We start from the raw sequence: 25,208 nt of genomic DNA, 5'->3' as shown, positions 1-25,208 counted from the left end.
ACAGAGTAAATAGTGTTATTAGCAATCCATGCTTTACACAAACCAACACACTGCTCAGAGCCACTTCCCAGTGCATTATGGGAATCTCTCACTAGAAAATCACATAATAAGACAGATCGTTATTTGTGTGTGTGTGTGTGTTATAGACGAAGTGAAGGACAAGAGAAGGATTAAAATGTGAAGTTTTTACACATCCATTACACATCTCAGATCATGACAACAGTCACAATGACAGAGAGATCTTCAGCGATTTTAAAGTTTGACTTGGAATCCTGATGGACTTGGATGTGTTCCCTGGTGAAGATGTGCAGAAGATGTGCAGTGAGTGTATGAAGAAAGCTGGCATGTTCAGAAGCAGCACTATTTTGTTCATTTCTTTACTTGTCTGTCACTGTCTGTCTACCTGTCTGTCCCTTCACATGTCCCTCTCCTTACCTGTTTCCAGACAGACAGACAGACAGACACCATAGGAACAGAGACACATGTTCTTTATCTATCATTCTTTTTATCTACTTCACCTGTCTGTCTACTTCACTGTCATATATAAATGTTTTAAAAAGGCAAGTATACAGGAAACAGCTTCATACATCTCTCTCTCTCTCTCTCTCTCTCTCTCTCTCTCTCTCTCTCTCTCTCTCTCTCTCTCTCTCTCTCTCTCTCTCTCTCTCTCTCTCTCTCTTCACATTCTGTAAGAACATTTTTTTTCTTTCTTGTTTGACATTCTTTAGATAAGAGCTCAGGTCATCAGTGTGACCACACACACCGACACACACACACACACACACTATCCGTCCCGTTCCTTATCTTCACATCACCACTGACATGGTGTAGCTTTATAGGGTGTTGCCTAGCAACCCAAAGATCGACTTCATAATTCAGTGGTTATCTGTCTGAGAGCAGGGGATTGTGGGTAATGCAGCTGTCCTCGACAGGAATACAAACGGCCCTGTAACAGTCCGAGATCAGATACTGTCACTCTCCGCACGGCTGCTGTCTGTGTACAGTGACTGTCTGTGGCTCATGTTCGACAGGTACAGACAGAGACACAGACAGATAAAGAGTTGGAGACAGACACGGTGGACAGGTAACAGACAGGTAAGGTGATGAAAAGAAGATTACAATGACATTAACAACATTTTAGCACTGGCCATTTTACCCCAGATCTGTCCATATCCTATCTACCCAAACACAACTAATATGACATCAATACCATGACGGTCTCCATGGAAACCTTCGTCACCTTAGACCATCATCTTTTTTTTTTGGAAGTCTGCAAGACTAATCCCACGCTAATTACAGCTTAAATATAGTCACTGCTGTTACACACACACACACACACACACACACACACACACACACATACACACACACACAGAGCCAGCAGTGTATGAGCAAAAATGTTGGCAGGAAAAAAGCTATCAAGAGCCAATTCAACATTACACTCCTACACACACACACAAACACACACACTAGGGTTGATTCTAAATATGTCACTTTCACACTAATGGTTTTCTTATGTTATATAAAGCAAGACAAAGTAAGTGTGTGAAGATATAAGGAGCCGTCTACAAACACGTTACAGACATTATCATAGTAAAGAGACACACGGGGGAGAGGTACAAAGGTGGAGACAGGTGGAGAGGTAAAAAGACAGACAGTTGGAGAGGTGAAGAGACAGACAGGTAAATAGGTAAAAAGACAGACAGGTGAAGAGGTGAATGTGAAGAGACAGACAGGTGGAGAGGTAAAGAGACAGATGGGTGGAGACATAAAAAGGCAGACAGATGGAGAGGTGAAGAGAGAGACACGTGGAGAGATAAAGAGAGAGACAGGTGGAGAGCTGAAGGTGAAGAGAAAGATAGGTGGAGAGGTGAAGAGACAGACAGGTGGAGAGGTAAAGTGACAGACAGGTTGAGAGGTAAAGAGACAGACAGGTGGAGAAATAAAAAGACAGACAGATGAAGAGGTGAAGAGACAGACAGGTGGAGAACCTGAAGAGACAGACAGGTGGAGAGGTGAAGGTGAAGAGACAGACAGGTGGAGAGGTGAAGTGACAGACAGGAGGAGAGGTGAAGAGACAGACTGATGAAGAGGTGAAGAGACAGATAGGTGGAGAACCTGAAGAGACAGACAGGTGGAGAGGTGAAGGTGAAGAGACAGACAGGTGGAGAGGTGAAGTGACAGACAGATGAAGAGGTGAAGAGACAGACAGATGAAGAGGTGAAGAGACAGACAGGTGGAGAACCTGAAGAGACAGACAGGTGGAGAGGTGAAGAGACAGACAGGGGGAGAGGTGAAGAGACAGACAGGGGGAGAGGTGAAGGTGAAGAGACAGACAGGTGGAGAGGTGAAGTGACAGACAGGGGGAGAAGTGAAGAGACAGACAGGGGGGAGAGGTGAAGAGACAGACAGGTGGAGAGGTGAAGAGACAGACAGGTGGAGAGGTGAAGAGACAGACAGGTGGAGAGGTGAAGAGACAGATATCTGGAGACTTAAAAAGGTACAAAGATGGAGACAGTTGAAAAGATAAAGAGACACACAGGTGGAGATTTACAGAGATGGAGAAAGGAATGCAGATAAAGAGAAAGACAGGTCAGATTATAAAAATATTAAATGAAAAAAAAACACACACCTGCACACACACACACACACACACACAGTGACCCTGAGAGTGTGAGTGTATTTATGCAGTGTGAGCAGCAGAGGGAGCCGAGTGATCTGAGTAAACTGTCTCACGTCTGTGTCTGAACATTAAAACTTTACATTTCACTGTAGCTGCTTTTAGACTCAGCAAATTAACCTCTAGTGAACTCACAAGTGTTCAGTCATACAAAGAGACAACAGAGATAAGAAAAGAGTTGTCCAATAGACAGCGGCATCTGATAAACCTAATCATTCTTTAAAAAGCAGTGTCTGATAAAAAGAAATGTCTGATAAGCAGAGGCGTCCGGTTCAACAGATCAAATAGCTGTCTGATAAACAGGTTTCTGATAAACAGAGGTGTCTGAATAAAGAGTCGTCCAATTAATAGCGCTGTCTGATTAAACAGATTTATCCAATAAATAGAGGTGTCTGATAAACAGGGGTGTCTGATACACAGAGGTGTCTGATAAACAACAGTGTCTGGTACACAAAGGTGTCTGATAAACAACAGTGTCTGATACACAAAGGCGTCTGATAAACAACAGTGTCTGATACACAAAGGTGTCTGATAAACAACAGTGTCTGGTACACAAAGGTGTCTAATAAACAGCAGTGTCTGATACACAAAGGTGTCTGATAAACAGCAGTGTCTGATACACAAAGATGTCTGATAAACAGCACTGTCTGATACACAAAGGTGACTAATAAACAGCAGTGTCTGATAAACAGAGGTGTCTGATACACAGGGGTGTCTGATACACAGAGGTGTCTGATACACAGAGGTGTCAGATACACAGAGGTGTCTGATACACAGAGGTGTCTGATAAACAGCAGTGTCTGATACACAGAGGTGTCTGATTCACAGGGGTGTCTGATAAACTGCAGTGTCTGATAAACAGCAGTGTCTGATACACAGAGGTGTCTAATAAACAGCAGTGTCTGATACACAAAGGTGTCTCATAAACAACAGTGTCTGATACACAGAGGTGTCTAATAAACAGCAGTGTCTGATACACAGAGGTGTCTGATAAACAGCAGTGTCTGATATACAAAGGTGTCTGATAAACAACAGTATCTGATACACAAGATGTCTAATAAACAGCAGTGTCTGATAAACAGAGGTGTCTGATAAACAGAGGTGTCTGATACACAGGGGTGTCTGATAAACTGCAGTGTCTGATAAACAGCAGTGTCTGATAAACAGCAATGTCTGATACACAGAGGTGTCTGATAAACAGCACTGTCTGATACACAAAGGTGTCTAATAAACAGCAGTGTCTGATAAACAGAGGTGTCTGATAAACAGAGGTGTCTGATACACAGGGGTGTCTGATAAACTGCAGTGTCTGATAAACAGCAGTGTCTGATACACAAAGGTGTCTGATAAACAGCAGTGTCTGATACACAGAGGTGTCTGATAAACAACAGTGTCTGATACACAGAGGTGTCTGATACACAGGGGTGTCTGATAAACAGCAGTGTCTGATAAACAGCAGTGTCTGATACACAGAGGTGTCTAATAAACAGCAGTGTCTGATACACAGAGGTGTCTGATACACAGGGGTGTCTGATAAATTGCAGTGTCTGATACACAGAGGTGTCTGATAAACAACACTGTCTGATACACAGAGGTGTCTGATACACAGGGGTGTCTGATACACAGAGGTGTCTGATACACAGAGGTGTCAGATACACAGAGGTGTCTGATACACAGAGGTGTCTGATAAACAGCAGTGTCTGATACACAGAGGTGTCTGATAAACTGCAGTGTCTGATAAACAGCAGTGTCTGATACACAGAGGTGTCTAATAAACAGCAGTGTCTGATACACAAAGGTGTCTGATAAACAACAGTGTCTGATACACAGAGGTGTCTGATACACAGGGGTGTCTGATAAACAGCAGTGTCTGATACACAGAGGTGTCTAATAAACAGCAGTGTCTGATACACAGAGGTGTCTAATAAACAGAGGTCGTGTGATACATATAAGTCATGTGATGGAGGGATTTAAACTCACACTCTTCTGATGATCAGAACAGAACTCAGACCTGGTTTTGTCTTTACTTGTATCTGTCTAATGACTGTGTTGATCTTGAATTCTCTTGAATTAATGTTTTAACATATGGCTCAATTTTCACTTTAGTCCAGATATAATGAATCCAGTGAGAAAGGAGTAAAGTGTGTGTAAAAACACAGATACACACAACTGAGCTTCGAGAATTGTAACTAATTGTATTTTAAAAAACTGTTTAGCCAAAATACAAGAATACAGCTGTTAAAAGTGAAAAGTCCAACATTGGCACTCTGAGGATTTGAACCTACAACCATCTGGTCACATGATTTCTACTTATTCTTATATGTTTAACTGAACTGAGCCAGATTAAATTTTAGGTGTAATAACTATGTAATACGCATGTAATAACTACTTTATAACGATGTAATAGGCATGTAATAACTATGTAATAACTATAATAAAAATGCATCTAGGATTGATTTCACACTCTAAATAAAACCGGTAGCTGATATTTTTTCTGAATTATTAAGACAAAGATTTCGACACTTAGCACGAATACACAATCATGACGCAGACCGACAGCCGCCTCATTTATAAACCTGAAATATTCATTCATTCATTCATCTTCTACCGCTTATCCGAACTACCTCAGGTCACGGGGAGCCTGTGCCTATCTCAGGCGACATCAGGCATCAAGGTAGGATACACCCTGGACGGAGTGCCAACCCATCGCAGGGCACACACACGCACACACACTCTCATTCACTCACACACTCACACACTACGGACAATTTTCCAGAGATGCCAATCAACCTACCATGTATGTCTTTGGACCGGGGGAGGAAACCTGAGTACCCGGAGGAAACCCCCGAGGCACGGGGAGAACATGCAAACTCCACACACACAAGGTGGAGGCGGGAATCGAACCCCCAACCCTGGAGGTGTGAGGAGAACGTGCTAACCACTAAGCCACTGTGCCCCCCACCTGAAATATTTACAAACAGAAACAAGTGACAGCATCTGAGGTCTCATCTGGTCTCATTAGCGACATTGATATTATGAACTACTTTGTTATTTTAGGTTTCTCAGGAAAAAGCTGGATATGTTGCCCAGTTGTGTCCTTTAACAGTTTTATGATTAATGGATATTCGTTACCTGATGACCTAAAACCAAAGTTTGATATGTGATGATAGAATAAAACCCCAGTCTCATCTCTCACCTCAGTCCATTCTCTAAGGACACAGCAAGCATTAGCATAATTCGTTAGCCTCAAAGCAGCAAGGAAAATCAATTGCACAACACAAGCAAACCACTGAGCAGCACTAATGAAGACACAGAAGGACAGGGAGTGAACGAGGACACTGTGGAGCTGCAGCGCTGAAAGTTTAGCAGTATTCCTGACTGTGCACTGTGACTCTCAGTCACAGTGTTTTATAGACGAAACCTCATCAGTTTCTCTATTTCAATACAAATAGTTGAGATAATAATAATTATAATAATAATAATGAATATAATGATAAATGTCACAGCACTTCCTGATTAAGTTTCCACCCCTGACCGGTTCATTGGTGTAGTTTCTATTTGTTTGATTAGTTGTGTAATATTAGAAATCTTGTCCTATCCAACTTGATTGTTGTTTATGTTAGTACATTACTTTTATCACCCCATGTCATGGCCATCATGAACAATTCCTCCCCAGACCACCGGAGGGCATTCTTACACATTGTTTGAAATTCTTCTCCTGCTGTTTGCTCCATTTCCTCCCTCATCTCAATCAGAACTTTTTTCCCGAACATTTAACGTTTTTCCCTGATGGCATGCTTGAGAATCGTATGTCATATCTTTATGTTTATCTGGATACAGTTTGCACTGTGATTCAGTTTTCATTGAGCAAGACCAGAGTACCAACAAATAATCAGAAGGCTAGGCAAGAACCCAGCAACTACATTTAAATATTAAAAGGATCATCAAAATGGTTAACAAGAAACAAGGAAAGGATCATGTGTAAATAACTTGGGACACATGGGACGTGGTAGCTCTGATCAGAAGGTCGGGTGTTCCAATCCCAGTTCCACCAAGCTGCCACACCTGGGCCCCTGAGCAAGGCCCTTATCCCTCAATTGCTCAGCTGTGTAAATGAGAAATGTAAGTCGCTCTGGATAAGGGCGTCTGCCAAAATACAATAAAACTTAAACACGTAAGGGGATAAATGTGTGTCTGATGGATTGAGCTTCCATACAAGGTTCCATGTACTCTCTGTAGTATTCCCAGGGTTCCAGAGTTTCTATGGTTCCAGTTCTCCAGCTATTATTGTCTTCCAGCGGTTCCAGTATTTTGGGGTGTTCACGTGTTTCTGTGGATCCGGTGTTAATGGGGTTACAGTGTTCGAGGAGTTACAGTTTTAATGTAGTTACAGCATAAAGTTTCTAGTGTTAATGATAACCTAATGTTAATGGGGTTACACTATTCCTGTGGTTACAGTGGTTTTTTTTTACAGTGTTAATGGGGTTACAGTGTTACTGGGGTTGAAGTTATTATGGGATTTAAAGTGTTAATGAGCTTACACTATTCATAGGGTTACAGGGTTAATGGGGTTCCGGTCTTTCTCGAGTTACAGTATTCCCAGGGTTACAGTTTATCTGGGGTTCCAATGTTCCCAGGGTTCAAGTGTCTTCCATTGGGTTACAGATGGATGTTCTAGTTTTCTGTGTGTTTCCAGTGTTAATGGGGTTCCACTGTTCCCAAGGTTTCAGTGTTCCGAGGGTTCAAGTGTCTTCCATTTGATTCCAGTTGGGTGTTTCCATGGTCAATCATGGAATCATAGTTTCCATGATTCCTGTGGTTCCAGGCATCCTGGGAAAGACTCGTACTCCTCCACCAACTGGATTGCTTACAGAAGATGAATTTTTGACTACTTCTTCATTTTGCGTTTAAACCTTTGAAATTAGTTTACAGCAATCAATCATCAAAAAGAAAGTTTTTTTAAGGAAGCAAAAAGATCTATTCTTTGGTGGCATGGCTCCAAAGCACTGTTTTATTGTAACCCAAGCTGTATTGGAGCTCTAGGTAATAAAATGGAATTATGCTAGCAATAATCCCTCACACTGCTGACACTGATAAGAATAATCTGTCTTGGTTACAGCAATCTCATCATCACATCTCTGCAGCTCTGTGCGGCTTCGCTAATACCAGCCGACATCCGGAGAAATATCCGGTCTGATTTGTGCTGTAATATTATTTCTGTCAGTTCCAGGATAAAGAGACAGAACGGCATTGAAGAAGAGGTGTAGGAAAAGGAAAAGATGAAGAAGAAGAAGAAGAAGAAGGTGGAAGTTCTGAATTTTCACTTACCCACCTGTTCTTATCTTACACTACTTAGATTTAGATTTTAGCCTGTGGTTCTTACTCTATTTACTCTACTTCCTATTTCACTTACTCTTGCTTTGTCATAAGCTTAGCTTAGACTAATGTAGCTTACCCTAGCCTAGACTATTAGGCCATGTTTGCCAAACTTTGTTAAACTTGTTCTTGCATAAAATGTTCACAAAGAACTACATAATAAAAGCACTAACCTTAACTTATATAACTTTTACACTGCAAGTCAATATTAATTTGCTAATTAATTTAGCAAAACATTGCTCAGGTCTGCAGTATTAATAAATACGCTAACATTTAATTTTGTATCCTTTTATAACGTGATAAACAACATTTGTTCTTAGCACGTTTGATTTCATTGCTTTCTATACTGCTCTTTTCATTATCATCATGTATTACAGCGTCATTACAGCTTTATTATTTCACATAACACTACGTACTCAATTATCACCACGGTGATTAGTGGACACTGAACAAGCCAAACTGGCAAAAACTCATTACAGAAATTTTCCAGCTGTCTCAGCTGCTCAGTTCTACACTGCTTATTTTCATCGGCGACAAGTCCGACATTTCTGTAATTGCTTTTTCGGATGATTACAACAGCGGCGTAAAGAGAGCGAGCATTTCTCACAATGATAACGATCTTCACAGCGACATTATGTGAAGTACAAATGCTGTCCATCGACTAACAGGTTTATCACCGACACCGGACAGTGTGAGTCTTCCGAGCTTCTTCACCCTCCTCATCATTAGGACACGCTCTCACACTGACTCAAGTGCTGAAGTGTGAGACAGAGTGGTGAAGCTTTCCAATCCTTATTACATCTCAAAACTCTATTCCAGGGTTTACATGCAGGTATCATTCAGGTAATTATTCAAACATGTTGCAGTAGAACAGTGTATAAAATCCCAGAGATACAGGTCAAGAGCTTAAGATAGCGTCCATCAGAATGAAGAAAACATCTCAGTAACCGTGGCACGGTTGCTGGTATGAGTATTTTAGAAACTGCTGTTCCACTGGAAATGTCTCTAGAGTATATGCGGTATGGTGTGAAAAACAAAAAACAATGAATAAGTGATAGATCTGTGAATGGAAACACCTTGTTGATGAGAGCGATCACAATAAAATCATCAGGCTGGTGTGACAGGAACACAAATAATCACACTTTGCATAAATGGTGAGTAGAAAAGCATTTCAGAAAGCACAACACATCAAACCTTGAGGTGGATGAGCTACAACAACAGAAGTTCATAGGTTTCACTCCTGTCAGATAGGAACACAAATCTGAGGCTATCGTGGGTACCGAAACAACCTCACTGGACAGGTGAAGATCAGAACAATCCAGGTGATTGATTATTTATAGTTTTCTGTCCAATCCTAGGCGTGCGAGTCTTTGCTCATGATAACTTGAAGTTGTCTTGTACTTTTTTTTCTCTTTGATGTTCAATACAGGGGGGGCACAGTGGCTTAGTGGTTAGCACGTTCGCCTCACACCTCCAGGGTCGGGGTTCGATTCCTGCCTCCGCCTTGTGTGTGTGGAGTTTGCATGTTCTCCCCGTGCCTCGGGGGTTTCCTCCAGGTACTCCGGTTTCCTCCCCCGGTCCAAAGACATGCATGGTAGGTTGATTGGCATCTCTGGAAAAATTGTCCGTAGTGTGTGAGTGCGTGAGTGAATGAGAGTGTGTGTGTGTGTGCCCTGCGATGGGTTGGAACTCCATCCAGGGTGTATCCTGCCTTGATGCCAGATGACGCCTGAGATAGGCACAGGCTCCCCGTGACCCGAGGTAGTTCGGATAAGCGGTAGAAGATGAATGAATGAATAATATCCTTCCTGTCCATTTTAATTTCCCCAGATTTATGTATTGGCTAGTGGGAGTGAAATCTAATGTTGCCTTCTGCTGTTAAATTAACTAGGTCATGTGATGTGATTGTAGTCTGTTGGGAACTAAAGATTACAGTGGTGATATCATGGCTAAACTGGGACTGAGGGAACTAGCAGATGACCAATTTGAATGTGAGCAGATTGAAGCTGACTGAAGAAATGACCTGAGATAAACCATGACCATTCTCTGACGTTCTTGGGAAAGCTTGTGAAAGAATTCTGTATGCACACTGAGCCATTAAATTAGCTCTGGTGCTGGAGGGCCACTGGGATTTATTTATTTTTTTTTTTACAATAGACAGTTTGACAATTCAAATCAGGAACAAGCTTCATTAAAAAAGTTGAAGAAGAATAAAAAGAGCTCTGTAAGCATCTTAACTACTGATAGGTCCAAATGTCTGAGTGGAACACTTTTTATTAAACTATTGTCCATTTCTCAAATCACCCAGCGTGTAAAATACTGCAGTACAGCACATAGCTGATAATCAGCACACATCTAGCACAGGAGACTCATCATATCATGGGACTGATACTCTTATGATCTGATGCTATGTTTTGTGTCACTGAGGATGATTTATGGGGTCAAAAACCTTTGCTCAATGTCCTGTCTTGGTCTGGTGTTACATTAAATGTTTGGTTTTGTCCATAAGCCTGTGTGGTGTGGAGTTTGGACCTACTGCAATTCTGTAGCAACATAAACAAATTCTACCAAATTCAAAAAAAGTTGGAACTTATGACTTTGTGTGTTCTGTGATGCCTAAAAGTTTGTCAAAGTCACATGCTTTTTTGGGATATGCTCTACTTATTCTTTATGCAGCTCCTGGTTTGATCAGCATTCTATTGTTCTATTTCATTTCCACTTGGTTCTTCTGCATGTTATTCAGGCTCATCTGATTATATAAAAATCTAGCTGCTTGTTTTGGGGATTATTTTGGATTCTGTCTTGTTTAGTTCTTTTGCTTTTGCTTTTTTTAATTGTGGATGTTCCAGATCTCACAGGTAAACACACTTATGCCCTTGTCAGATTTGTTTCTTGTTTCTTGTTTCTTCTTTGTTTTACTGTATATGCCCTTGTTGGACCCTCAAGAGTCAAGAGTGACTTACAGAAGTTCTTACAAAGGATCAATCCTGATACTGGTTCACTAGGTCACTGACTAAGAGTATCAGCAATTTAAAATCTCTGTTGGGAGGACATATAGTAACACATTCTAGATTGTGCTAGATTAATTGCCTCAAGAAGAGGTAGGTTGTTGGATGGAATTTGACAACAGACAGTGACTCAGCTGTTCAGAAATCTACGGGAAGTTTCAACACCTAGATATCATAACAGACTACCAGGGCACAAGGTGCAAGGTACCTGGGCACAGTGTAAAAAATACCAGGGTGCAAAGTACATGGTATCATGATTCCAGGGTGCAGGATACCAGAGGACACTGTACCAGGCTACAGGGTTCAGGGTACTATGGTGCAAGGTGCCAGGATGCAGGGTGTAGGATACCATGTGCACTATATCTAAATTCCACTATGTTGGATAAAGCAAAAACAGGCAAGTAACTTGGTGTTTGCAGAGTGTTCAGCCCCTTTGGCCACTGGGGGCAGTCAAGAGTCAGAAAACATATAATTAAAAATGCAAAACAATGTACAAAGTTGGTGTTAGATTCCACTTACATCTAGTCCAGAATGTGAAATTTATTCAATATAAAAAACAATTGTTTACAGTGTTATTGCTCAGGATTTTCCTCTCAGTATCAGTGTATAAACTATATAAGCATGAAATAATTCGAGAGATTAAAGAACTCCAGATCTTTCTATCCTTTCCATCAAAAATGAGCTATTCATATTGAAAACTATACTTCCATCTTTTCCACATGGGTGCAGTTATTAAGGTGATGACAGAACATAATATACTTGGCTACTTCTACCTCTATATTCCTGTCATGCATAAGTCTTTCTTTTTTCTTTCTTTCTTTCTGTATTTCTGTATTTCTTGCTCTCACTGCAGTCATACAAACCACTCCATAACAAGACAGGAGATTTATGTGAAGCGTCAGGTCAATAGTGCACAGGTGGTCAATAAAGCTTAATAGAGCTCCAATGAAGTGGAAGAAAATGACTTGTGTACAAGGCACACTTCGATTCAGAGCTCTAACAGTAGCATGACTTACACTTTTTTCCCTGTTCGTGTCTATAAGCGGGGAATAAATCTGTAAAATCGACACTGAAGTGCATCTGAAAACATGATGTCAAAGCACTTGATGTGAACGGATAATACCACATGAAAAATAATTTTCATCTTTACAGGTCATCTGTTTCAAGGTAGTTACTGAATCTGGTAAAAGCACATTTATAAAAGGCTATTTGGTTAAAAAAAAAACACAAAATGGCTTAAGTAAAACTGTAAAATGTATACATTAACACTGATTTAAATGTTTAATTAGTTTAAGGGAATGTTCAATCCCTCCTTAGGCTGAAATATGGATGGGCTTCTACAGTACAATAAGTGAAGTATTTAAAAAAGATCCTTAACAGTTTATAAGTCAAGTCAAGTCAAGTTAAGAAGCTTTTATTATCATTTCAACCATAGAGTATATAGCTGTTGCAGTACACAGTGAAATGAGACCGTGTTTCTCCAAGACCATTATGCTACTGTACATAAAACAAAGACAGAACTAAGGACTTAGTAAGTAGTCCTAGCCACATAAAGTGCATCTGTGCAACCTGGTGCAAACAAAAAATACAAGACATCACACAAAAGACAATACACAAGATAGTAAACAAAAAAGCGCCGACTAGTGTAAATACTGTAGTTCAATCAATATTCCATGTGCAGAAATACTGGAATGAACACAGTATTATAGCAGCAGTTGAATGATGTAATGTAAAGTATAAAAACAGCAATCAACTGAAATGCGAGACAGCATATGCAAAGAGCAAAAACAGTGTGCAAAACCGCATGTAAACAGTTTGATGGATGTATATTAGAAGTGTGTGTATTTGGTGTAGGTCTGTGGAGTCCACACAGTTTATGTGCGTGTGTGTGTTGTGCTCAGTACAGTTCCGTTCAGTTATTAAGGAGTCTGATGGCTTGTGGAAAGAAACTGTTACACAGTCTGGTCGTGAGGGTCTGAATGCTTCGGTACCTTTTACCAGATGTAAGGAGAGTGTGTGTGATGGGTGTGTGGGGTCATCAACAATGATGTTGGCTTTGCAAATGCAGTGTGTGGTGAAAATGTCCATGATGGAGGGAAAAGAGACTCCAATGATCTTCTCAGATGTCCTCACTATCCACTGCAGTGTCTTGTGATCCGAGATGGTCCCCAGAATGGGGGGAGGGAGATGTGACTTTCTCAACCTTCGTAGGAAGTAGAGACGCTGCTGGACTTTCTTGGTGATGGAGCTGGTGTTGAGTGACCAGGTGAAGTTCTTTGCTAGATGAACACCAAGAAATTTGGTGCTCTTGACAATTTCTACAGATGATTCGTCAATGTTCAAGAGTGCAAGAGTAGTTGCTCTTTGCTCTCCTGAAGTCAACAACCATCTCTTTAGTTTTATCCACATTCAGAGACAGGTTGTTGGCTCTACACCAGGCAGTTAGCTGTTGCGCCTCCTCTCTGTATGCTGACTCATCGTTCTTGCTGATGAGACCCACAATAGTGGTGTCATTGGCATACTTGATGATATGGTTCTATCTATGAATTGCTGCACAGTTGTGAGTCAGCAAGGTGAACAGCAGTGGGCTGAGGAGCTCCAGTGCTCAGTGTGGTGGTGCTGGAGATGTTGTTCCCAACGGACTGACGGGGGTCTCCCAATCAGGAAGTTCAGGATCCAGTTGCAGAGGGAGGTGTTCAGTCCCAGCAGGCTCAGCTTCTCAATCAGGTGCTGAGGGAGATTGTGTTGAATGCTGAACTAAAGTCTATGAACAGCATTCATACGTACGTGTCTTTATTGTCCAGGTGGGTGAGAGCTAAATGAAGGGCCGTGGCAATGGCATCGTCCGTGGAGCAGTGTAAAAGATACGGAAACTGTAGGGGGTCCAGTGAGGGTGGTAACTGGGTCTTGATGTGCCTCATGACGAGCTTCCCGAAGCACTAGTCATTGAGGCAGGATACTGTAGACCTCTTTGGGACAGGGACAATGGAAGGTTGTCTTGAGACACATACTGTAGGAACAACAGAGCTGCTCAGGGAAATGTTGAAGATGTCAGTGAAGACATCCGCTGTGGATTGTATGGGCCTGTGTGCGCTTTGCTTCTCTGATGACTCGGGACAGTTTGGCCCTTGCTGTTCTTAGAGCCATCCTGTCCCCTGTAGAGACCTAGTCTTCAACAGCGCACCTACTTTTGCAGTCATCCAAGGCTTCTGGTTGGAGCATGTAGTGATGTTCTTGGAGACGGTCCTGTCATCAATGCACTTGCTGATGTAGCTGGTCACTGATGCCGTGTACTCCTCCAAGTTGATGGAGTCACCATTTGTTGCAGCCTCCCTGAAGATGTTCCAGTCAGTGCACTCAAAGCAGTAATGAAGAGCAGAAGTAGCTCCTGCTGGCCAGGTTTCCACCTGCTTCAGAACCGGTTTTGAACGTCTAACGAGTGGTCTGTATGCTGGAAATAGAATAACAGAGATGTGGTCCGAGTAGTCGAGGTGGGGGCGGGGCTCCGCATGATATGCGCCAGGAATGTTTGTGTAAAAAATATCCAGCGTGTTTTCCCCTCTCGTTGCAAATTCCACATACTGATGAAATTTAGGGAGCACTGATTTGAGATTTGCATGATTGAAATCTCCGCCAATGATAAACAGTCCATCGGGGTGAACATTTTGCAGATCGCTAATAGCGCTAATAGAGCTCACATAGTGCATCTTTAGCATTAGCGCTGGGGGAATGTACACTCTGACAATGAAAACCGGGGGGAATTCCCGTGGTAAATAAAATGGCCTGCATCTAACAATCACAAACTCTACTGACGATGAGCAGTAAGTAGAAATAAGCACAGAGTTTTTGCACCATTCCATGTTGATGTAAACACACACACCACCACTGTGAGCCTTACCGCACAGAGCTGCATTTCTGTCGGCATGAAACGAGCTGAATGGCGGTGTCCATAACTGTCGCTGAGCGTCTACGTGAAAACAAAGCAATTACTAACCTCTCACCATGTAGTGCATTCGAGTCTGATGTAACCCAGTTTCTTGTCCAGGGAGCAAACATTGGAAAGTAGAATGGACGGGAGAGCTGGCTGTCTAGGGTTTGTTTTTAGCCTAGCACGGATGCCTGCCCGCTTACCATGCTTCCGCTTCCTCGAGCACTTCGTTCGGCATCCACTCTCCTGGTCCAAGCTGTCAGGTGACACTGAGGACTGGAGGCCTGGTCTCTCCGCAGCAAGCCAAGGTCACGATGCCTTTCCAACACATCATCATGCAGGTTGGTTGTTGCATGATTTCTGTATTGTATTAATTACTGGCGGTTGTATACATGAACACCGCTGTCTCTTGTGTCCATGAACTAGCAATAGTTGGGCTAAAAACCGTAAATAGCACCATACTGTATCCGGAGTGAGTCCTGTCATAAGACAGGTGATGTAAAAATGTATAACTTTTTAACTGTTTATACTTGGCAGCTTGTCATGTAATATGAGTTACAACAATTCAAGCATCTGATAAGCTACAGATAAAATCAGAACACCTTGATAAACATTTAAATGCACACAGAGTCAGTTTGTGTGAAGCGTGTTGTCTCCAAGCTGGATTTGTTCCTTCCAGATCGACGCAACAGCAGAGCAGAAAATTAGACATCCAGTAAGTCAACCAGAACCAATAAATAAAAGGTGAAATGTTTAGCAAGAAGCATGATTAGCTTTTGTAATCCCATTGAGATTCTGGCAAAACAAAGACAGTGATCAAAAGTGACAGTGCAGGTGAAAGGATTCAATACAAAACCCTGTGAAAAGACTCAAAATGCAAAAAATGAACCCTTGCAAAAATTTCTGCAAGAATTCCTGAATCTATACAAATATCAAGGTTGCCACCGTAGCCTGTTAGCAAGTCTGAACCAAAAGGCATTCATTGTAACAGCATAGAGATGAAAGTTAAAGCCATTCAGAATGTTTTTATTAAGCTTATTTTCATTAAAAAAACACCTTTTCATCAGTTAGCTAAGATAGCTAGCTGGCAGTAATCTCCTGTGGTAATTTCAGCTAGCTAGCAGTACCCTCCTGTGATATATTAATTTAGCTAACACTAACCTCCTCTGATATATTCAATTATTTAGCAGTAACCTCTTGTGGTACATTTAGTTAATTAGCAGTAACCTCCTGTAGTAAATTCCACTAGCTAGCTCTAACCTCCTGTGGAACATTCAGGTAGCTAGTCTTAACCTTGTGTAACTTCCATTGCTATACTTGTATTATTATTATTTTGGTGCATTTATCCTTTTATCCATTAGTGAGACTGAATTCTACTTCTACTCACTTTTCAAGACAAGATTATGATTTATTCCTTAGATTTTTATGTAGACCTTCCGAGAACTTACAGAGTTACAAATCTTCACAGAATCCTCTCCCATATAGCATTGACAGTTTGCTATACAACAATCGAACAGCTTTGGAGGTTGTTCCGTGGCTCATTAGAGGTTCAGCTTTGCATTCAACCATTTCAGTTTATGGTTCAATCGTTCATATGCTGTGACCTTTTCATGCTTCATTTGAAGTTAGCACTAAACCTAACGTGTGCATTTGAAAAGGAAATCCATCAGCAGAAGCAAAACACAAACTTACACAAAAGTATCACAAACTTACACTACACAAATATCAGCAAATTTCTGCAATAAGTTTTGTTATCTAGTTATTCTAAGATGAAGTTTTCCTCTGTGTGAAAGCGGGCTCTTGTACCACTGCACATTTAAACCCTTTCCTTTGTGACTGAAAAAGAGTTTCTTTTGTCATGCTATCTTGGTAGAAGTGTTCTTTACACTCTTGGCTTGATTTATTTTGACCTTCACTGACACAGAAGCTGCACTAGAATAAGAAAGTGATTAGAATGCTACAGAATAAAATGCTTCATGCCTCAGTTTCAGCTACAAAACCTTCACACAACAGAAAATCAATAACCAACTCACAGACCTGATAAATCCTGAGCTGTTTGGACTGGTGCTGATTGTATCCACAGCCAGCTGTCAATACCGGCACACATTTCCTGAGAATTAAACATATTTGATTGCTTGGCATGAGTCCTGTTTGTTTGTCAAACTAGACACAGAGCCTGGGGATACTGTTAAAACCTGCTAAATTCTTTTCACAGTAAAAAACAAATGAGCCGTCCATACATTTGTAGCAATTTGTAGAATTAATGCTACAAAGGCTTGCAAGGCACCTGGAGTCTATCCATGGGACTTGAGACACAAGGTGGGGGACACCCTGGACAGGGTGCCAACCCAGTGCTGGGTACAATCAAACACCATACACACACAACGTACAATTTAGAGAGACCAGTTAGCCTACAGTGCATGTATTTGGAAACCAGACTACCTGGAGGAATCCCTTGAAGCATGGAAGAACCTGCAAACTCAAAACACACACATGGAGACAGAAATCAAACCCCAAACCCCAGGGGTATGAGGCAAACACACTAACTACTCAGCCACTGTGCAGTGGAGTCCATTTGTTGATTATGTAGAGGAAAACTTGAGGACAGAGGAGCAGTGAAGTTTTAGCACAGTACTTAGACAGGAAGGTGCAGTCAGTAGGCCAGTGATGAGTATCTGAAGGGAAGAGGCAATGAAGTTGTAAAGGTTTTTAAAAGTGAGGACCAGGACATCTGGTATCAGATATTCAAGTGACGACGTGACATACGGCTAAGTACGGTGACCCATACTCAGAATTCGTTCTCTGCATTTAACCCATCCTTATCCATTTAAGTCCACCCCGAGCAGTGGGCAGCCATTTATGCTGCGGCCCCGGGGAGAAGTTGGGGGGTTCAGTGCCTTGCTCAAGGGCACCTCAGTCGTGGCCGGCCCAAGACTCAAACCCACAACCTTAGGATTAGGAGTCAGACTCTCTAACGACTTGCCCATTAGACTTCAACCATCAGAGCTGTAGACACAAGACAGGTAAGGCAGGCAGTTGCCTGGTACCCTGAGATTTGAGATGTTCCCACAAAACTTCAAATGAGTAATAAATAAAAGTCTCTCTGATGAGGACATCTTCCGAATTCCAGAAATGTAAATGTGAGAAGCATTTATGTTGTAACATCTACATTAAAACACTTTGAAGTTGTGATCAGAGCATTAACCACTTAGCCATACATGTTTATTTAGAATTTTTCCAAACTTAAAAATCTGAAAACCAAAAACGTAAGAGAAAACAAGAAGTGGAAAAGTTCACTGCTAATATCATAACTAGTTTACTAAAAGTTTGAGAAGTAAGGCCCAGGGTTATTGTTTTTAAATAGAAATGGTTGTGCTTTAGTAGTTGCCCAGACTGGAGCCGGCTATGTCTAGACTGTCTTGCACATCATTTACATAATTTATAGCAGTATTTTTCCGTTGTGTTTGTTATAGTGGTTCAAACCCGCAGTATGTTCCGAAACCGCTCTCGGTTCACTCTTCATCCTGCTCTCTGCTAAGTTTAACTTCTGAGTGTCTCAGTGTATTTTACACCCACACACTTTGTTAAGGTATTGATCCTCGCCCAGTCCTCCAGCAGCACAGAAAGCGTGGTTAAATCAGAGCAACGTCCAGCACCATGCAGTCTGATTAAAGCAGACGCTAACAAAACACTCCAAACTTGATTTCTCACGGCCTGAAGCCCAGGCTTTGATCTGCAGCTTCTGGGTAATACTTCACTAGGGATTTCATCCCAGTAGATATTTTTATTAGTTGTAAGTAAAGTATTAACATTTTAATATCTATATCAATATTTAGTATTGATTTGCATCATAGCTTTTATTTACTGTTACATAACAAACACTATTTCCTGCTCATTCTTTGAGCATTAGATACAGTATCCAGATGACAAGTTAGCTGGTATAGCTAATACCATGTTCTTAGAATCACAATAAATTTTATATAGACTCAAGCAAGTTCATGCAAGCCGTGTTACTAGTAACGCGTTACTGTAACACAGTTACATTTGACAGTAACTAATACTCTTTTTTAAATAAAGTAACTCCATCACCGTTACCATATGGTGCGTTATCCGTTACTTTTTTAAATGAATTGATTTTGCTTGAAGTCTAGCCTGCAGCCTAACCTGTTTACAGCAGCGACACATTGTACGATCGGTGGATGCCAACCTGTAAACACAAAGAAGACACCGCACTGTGGGCGTGGTTCCGTTTATTCAAGTATGTACAGCAGTAATGGCGAATCAAGGCGAGAGCAAGACGAGTTTCTCAAAGTGGAAATATGCTCATTATTTCTTAAGTAACTAAAACGTTACTTTTAACAGTAACGCGTTACTTTTTGGTGTAAGTAATCAACAAAGTAATTGAGTTACTTTTTGAATGAAGTAACTAGTAACTGTAACTAGTTACTATTTCTTAGTAACTAGCACAACACTGCATGCAAGTCTATCCGACAATTATGTTGCAATATGAACAATCTAAAAAATCATGCAGAAGTCAAGAGCTTCATTTAAAGTTCATGTCAATCATCTAGCATGTGGAATACACGTGAACTTAGCAGTATACTTGTTGGTAAAAGTTTCAGTATTTCAGAAACTGATGATCTGGGATAAAGTCTCAAGACACAACAGTCTTGAGATGGTGAAAACTATGGATGCAGAATTTCTAGTTAAGTGTAATTTGTTAAAATTGAATGTTTTCTAATCTCAGAATCTGATTTCAGTTATGATGTTATTTTCTATAAGTAGAGATAAACACATTGCTGTATGTAGAAAGACCAGGCGATCTATTTTGGATATCGTCGTTGTCGGGCGGAAACCTCGTATGTCCAAATTTGGTCAATTTCATATTTTTTCACATATCGATGCTATTGGTCAGTCCCCACGTGGGTCTGTTATTTTTACAAGTTATTAACCAATCTAAAGTCTTGAAAATAGCTTGAGCTATCCTCACTCCGCGGGAGAGCTTCGCGGCGTATTTCTCCTCAAGAAGAGTCGCAATGAATCAACACGTCTTCTGAGGTAAATGTCTTCAAAACACTGGGCTCAAAGAAAAAAAAATCTTGACCCCCGCTAGTTCTGGTGCTCGTCTGAGGACAGGAATTTAGCGCAAGACAATCCACTGCAACGCGGACTAAACCCTGTGCACTGCAGATAAGGTATGGCATTTTTGTAATTTCCTGAAAAATAACGGTTTTGGAGATATGAGGATTCCGTCTGACAGCGACAATATGTTTATTCATCCCACTTATAATAAATAAATAAATAAATAAATAAATAAATAAGCAGCAGTGGGGGCACGGTGGCTTAGTGGTTAGCCTGTTCGCCTCACACCTCCAGGGTTGGGGTTCAATTCCCACCTCCGCCTTGTGTGTGTGGAGTTTGCATGTTCTCCCCGTGCCTTGGGGGTTTCCTCCGGGTACTCCGGTTTCCTCCCCCGGTCCAAAGACATGCATGGTAAGTTGATTGGCATCTCTGGAAAATTGTCCCTGTTGTGTGATTGCCTGAGTGAATGGGAGTGTGTGTGTGCCCTGCGATGGGTTGGCACTCCGTCCAGGGTGTATCCTGCCTTGATGCCCGATGACGCCTGAGATAGGCACAGGCTCCCCGTGACCCGAGGTAGTTCGGATAAGTGGTAGAAGATGAATAAGCAGCAGTAATAATAAGCAAGAAAGATGGATGGACCTGGCATTTAGCATCTAATCTCACTCGGTCTCCCTCTGCGCTCTTTCTGTTATATTATCTGTTCACTAAACAAAGCCTTGCGGTGGCAGGAGGCCCAAATGGAGCACCGCTGAGACCGACAAAACACATCATTCCTATTCACTTTTAAAACAACTTATAAAGCGCAGCAAGACGGCAGGGACGAGCGGAGAGGAAGATGTCCAACTCCCCGAGCGTGTGTCTGCATATTATTTCTCTGTTGAAGAAACTCCCGGAGCGCTCGGGCCTCCACTCCTCACTGCACTCCTTTAATTAAGCTGAACGATTTACCGTGCCTCTTATTGTATTTTATTTATTTTTTTATTTCTTCTCCCGGCATAAATCAGCACTGCAGCAGAACACTGGGGAAATCAGGGAGCACTTCTCTGCTCCGAGAAACCACACAGAAATGATCAATTAACTGCCTGAGAGCCACTGACTCACCGCCTAACAGGAGAGAACGAGCAAAAAACACAGTCAACAAATTGTTTCAAAATTTAAAGTCAAGCAGCAACTATGTGAGTATGAGACACATCTGTGTGTCAGTCTCAGTGAAGGAGGCGTGGTCTCTGTGTGTGTCAGTCTCAGTGAATGAGGCGTGGTCTCTGTGTGTGTCAGTCTCAGTGAATGAGGCGTGGTCTCTGTGTGTGTCAGTCTCAGTGAAGGAGGCGTGGCCTGTGTGTGTGTCAGTCTCAGTGAAGGAGGCGTGGCCTTTGTGTGTGTCGGTCTGAGTGAAGGAAGTGTGGTCTCTGTGTGTCAGTCTCAGTGAATGAGGCGTGGTCTCTGTGTGTGTCAGTCTCAGAGAAGGAGGCGTGGCCTGTGTATGTGTCAGTCTCAGTGAAGGAGGCATGGTCTCTGTGTGTTTCAGTCTCAGTGAAGGAGGCGTGGTCTCTGTGTGTGTCAGTCTCAGTGAAGGAGGCGTGGTCTCTGTGTGTGTCAGTCTCAGTGAAGGATGCGTGGCCTCTGTGTGTTTCAGTCTCAGTGAAGGAGGCGTGGTCTCTGTGTGTGTCAGTCTCAGTGAAGGAGGCGTGGTCTCTGTGTGTCAGTCTCAGTGAATGAGGCGTGGTCTCTGTGTGTCAATCTCAGTGAAGGAGGCGTGGTCTCTGTGTGTGTCAGTCTCAGTGAAGGAGGCGTGGTCTCTGTGTGTCAGTCTCAGTGAAGGAGGCGTGGTCTCTGTGTGTCAGTCTCAGTGAATGAGGCGTGGTCTCTGTGTGTCAATCTCAGTGAAGGAGGCGTGGTCTCTGTGTGTGTCAGTCTCAGTGAAGGAGGCGTGGTCTCTGTGTGTCAATCTCAGTGAAGGAGGCATGGCCTCCGTGTGTGTCAGTCTCAGTGAAGGAGGTGTGGCCTCTGTGTGTGTCAGTCTCAGTGAAGGAGGCGTGGTCTCTGTGTGTCAGTCTCAGTGAATGAAGCGTGGTCTCTGTGTGTGTCAGTCTCAGTGAATGAGGCGTGGTCTCTGTGTGTCAGTCTCAGTGAAGGAGGCGTGGTCTCTGTGTGTCAGTCTCAGTGAATGAGGCGTGGTCTCTGTGTGTCAGTCTCAGTGAATGAGGCGTGGTCTCTGTGTGTCAGTCTCAGTGAAGGAGGCGTGGTATCTGTGTGTGTCAGTCTCAGTGAATGAGGCATGGTCTCTGTATGTGTCAGTCTCAGTGAATGAGGCGTGGCCTCTGTATGTGTCAGTCTCAGTGAATGAGGCGTGGCCTGTTTAAGGCCTAGTTCTGAGTAAATGGACTGTTACTACCAAAACATACTATGTTACTACGAGATAATTAATATAAACCTGTGATGTGCAGCTGCTCTACTGTCAGAGCTGTGGCTATAGAAAACTAACCTACACATTCTGACCAATCAGAAGCCAGAATTCAACACTGCTGTGGTAAAAAGATAGAAATTTGCACTTACCATTGATACAAACTTCATGTGGCTCACATAGATCATCCTCAAAGAGACAGCCTGAAAACACACCCACACACACCCACCCACACACACACACACACACACACACACAGTGTTATTCCAGGGACAGAGAAACTAACAAGCTGAAGCGCAGTCAATGTTGACATGTGCACATGTTAATCAGATTTTATTGAGGTTTTATTCACTACTGTAATATTGAGAAAGTAATCAGGGTTAATGTCATAAACTGAATTCATAAATAGCCAGAACACATTCTTTACACATTCATCAGTGAGAGAAAGAGACGGTGCCAAACAGAGATCTCCAAACATCTTCACACTCTTTTTATTTACAACATCTGTAGCATCTGTTTAAGAGCTCTGAAACATTATGCTGTTAAACTAGAGATGAATAAACAGACGAATACATGAATGAGTGAATGGATAAACACCAGGGTTAGATGATAAATAGGTAGATGGACTGACTGATGAATGAATGATTGAATGAATGAATGTATGATAGGATGGAAAAAGGAAGGAAGGAAGGAAGGAAGGAAGGAAGGATGGAAGGGAGAAAGGGAGGAGGTGAGAGATGGATGGATGGATGGATGGATGGATGGATGGAGGGTAGGAAGAACAGAGGAAGGAAGGAAGAAAGGAAGGAAGGAGGAACAGAGGGATGGATGGATGGATGGATGGATGGATGGATGGATGGACAGATGAATAAAGAGTAGGAAGAAAAGAGGGAGGAAGGAAGAAGGGAAGAAAGGAAGGAAGGGAAAGTGGGACAAAGGAATGGATGGATGGAAGGAAGGAGAAATAGAGGAAGGAAGCAAGGAAGGAAGTGGGGGGAGGGATGGATGGGTGGATAAATAATTAAATGAGTAAATGATTAAACACATCACATATTAAAAGAAATATCTATTCTATTAAATATTCATGTGTTTTCTAACACACACACACGTTGTCTGTGTGTGTGTTTGTGTGCGTGTGTGCGTGTGTGTTTGTGTGTGTGTTTTGTGTGCGGTGATAAAATGACAAGAGTGACTACAAGAAGTTTCCAAGAGAACATGAACAAATTAGAACTTCAGCTCTCTCTCTCTCTCTCTCTCTCTCTCTCTCTCACACACACACACACACACACACACACACACACACAGTCAGTAGCAGGTGAGAGAGGTGAGGATCAGTGGTGTGATCTGAGTCGGAGGCTGATTAAGGAGACATGTAATTAAAATGCGTTAGGCAGGTAATCGTTAGGCAGTTTATCAGCAGAAAAGACTTCCAGTGTGTGTGTGTGTGTGTGTGTGTGTGTGTCTGTGTGTGTGTCAATCAGAGAGAGAAACAATTCTTCTGGAGCATGTTTGACCGTCGTCGGTTACATCACGCAGTAGAGCGGACAGGAGAGCTCTGAAATTATTTACTTTAATAACTTATTTAATTAAGGCTTACTTTATCTATTAAACACACAGGAAGCAGGCGGATGTTTAATTAGCAGACAGCGTACATTAGAGAGTCACTTCAGCGTAGAGCCGAGTGTGTTCCTGCTCTGTCACATCCCATTCGACTCCGACTGCTAATTACAGAGCTGATTGGAATCCTGACAGATTCAGAGGCCGAGCGCGAGATACAGAAGCAATCAAGCGGCTTTGAAGGAGTAACTAACTTAACAATTAAGCAGAACAGGACATCGGAACATGTTGCATATCCAAATAAAATGCTGCAAAAATTCTACACCCGCTCTCAGAAAAATGGGAATAAAATAGGAGCAGGAAGAGTAAAGTGAACTAAGGTGCCACTGCATCGCTGTCTTCATGTAGAGATGAAGGCAAGGTTAACAAAGTTCTCGGGTTCTGATGCTCATGTGTCCTGTCTTTATCTCATCCTGTCATTTACCAGCTCTCCATTTGGAAGGAAGTAGCAGAGATTGTTCTGTGAGTGAAAACCCTGGACAGGCCACGGCCATGATTGACAAACGACCAGCATCGTGACTGACACGTGAATGTGGGTCTTCTAAAAGATATCCATCCGTCTGTCTGTTCTCGACACGACTGATCATTCTGAGTTGCGGGGAACCTGGAGTCTGTCTGAGGAGACCTGGGTCACAAGGCAGGGTAGATCCTGGGCAGGATGCCAGTCTATCTCAGGGTATGACTGACAGTTTAGAGACGCTAATCAGCCTACGTTGCATGTCTTCGGACTGGGTGAGGAAGACAGAGAACAGGAAGGAACCCCCTGAGGTACATAGAACCTGGAAAAAAAAAACCTATGGTACAGAGAAAACTGGAGGAAACCCCTGAGGTACAGAGAACATGCACATGTATATGTGGTGAGGGCAAGAATCAAACTCAGGCAAACTAAGCCACTGTGCCCCCTAGATGCAGCTCCATCTCTGTCTCAGAAAAAAACACGTTTTTGTCCTTTGGTCGTACAGCACAGCTCTGAAATCTAAACTGTTTCTCTCCAACTTTCTGAAGGGCAGCAGGTCTTCAGATCATTTGTGTAATCCATCTTTAAGAGTCATCTTATTCTCTCTCTCTCTCTCTCTCTCTCTCTCTTTCTCTCTCTCTCCAGTGCTCTGAACTCCA

At 42.2% G+C, this 25,208-nt stretch overlaps 1 protein-coding gene across 1 annotated transcript in view; it reads right to left on the bottom strand.

The window, feature by feature from the left end:
• The window catches only part of ptprn2 (protein tyrosine phosphatase receptor type N2), a 203,023-nt gene that overhangs the window by 159,382 nt on the left and 18,433 nt on the right, over positions 1-25,208 (bottom strand). Inside the window, exon 2 of the mRNA XM_060875294.1 lies at positions 22,628-22,678. Coding sequence (XP_060731277.1) covers positions 22,628-22,678 — 51 coding nt within the window. The remainder of the gene's footprint in view (positions 1-22,627; positions 22,679-25,208) is intronic.

The sequence above is a fragment of the Tachysurus vachellii genome, chromosome 7 (assembly GCF_030014155.1).
Source record: "Tachysurus vachellii isolate PV-2020 chromosome 7, HZAU_Pvac_v1, whole genome shotgun sequence".
Lineage (NCBI taxonomy): Eukaryota > Metazoa > Chordata > Actinopteri > Siluriformes > Bagridae > Tachysurus > Tachysurus vachellii.
This window is presented reverse-complemented; position numbering and strand designations above follow the sequence as displayed.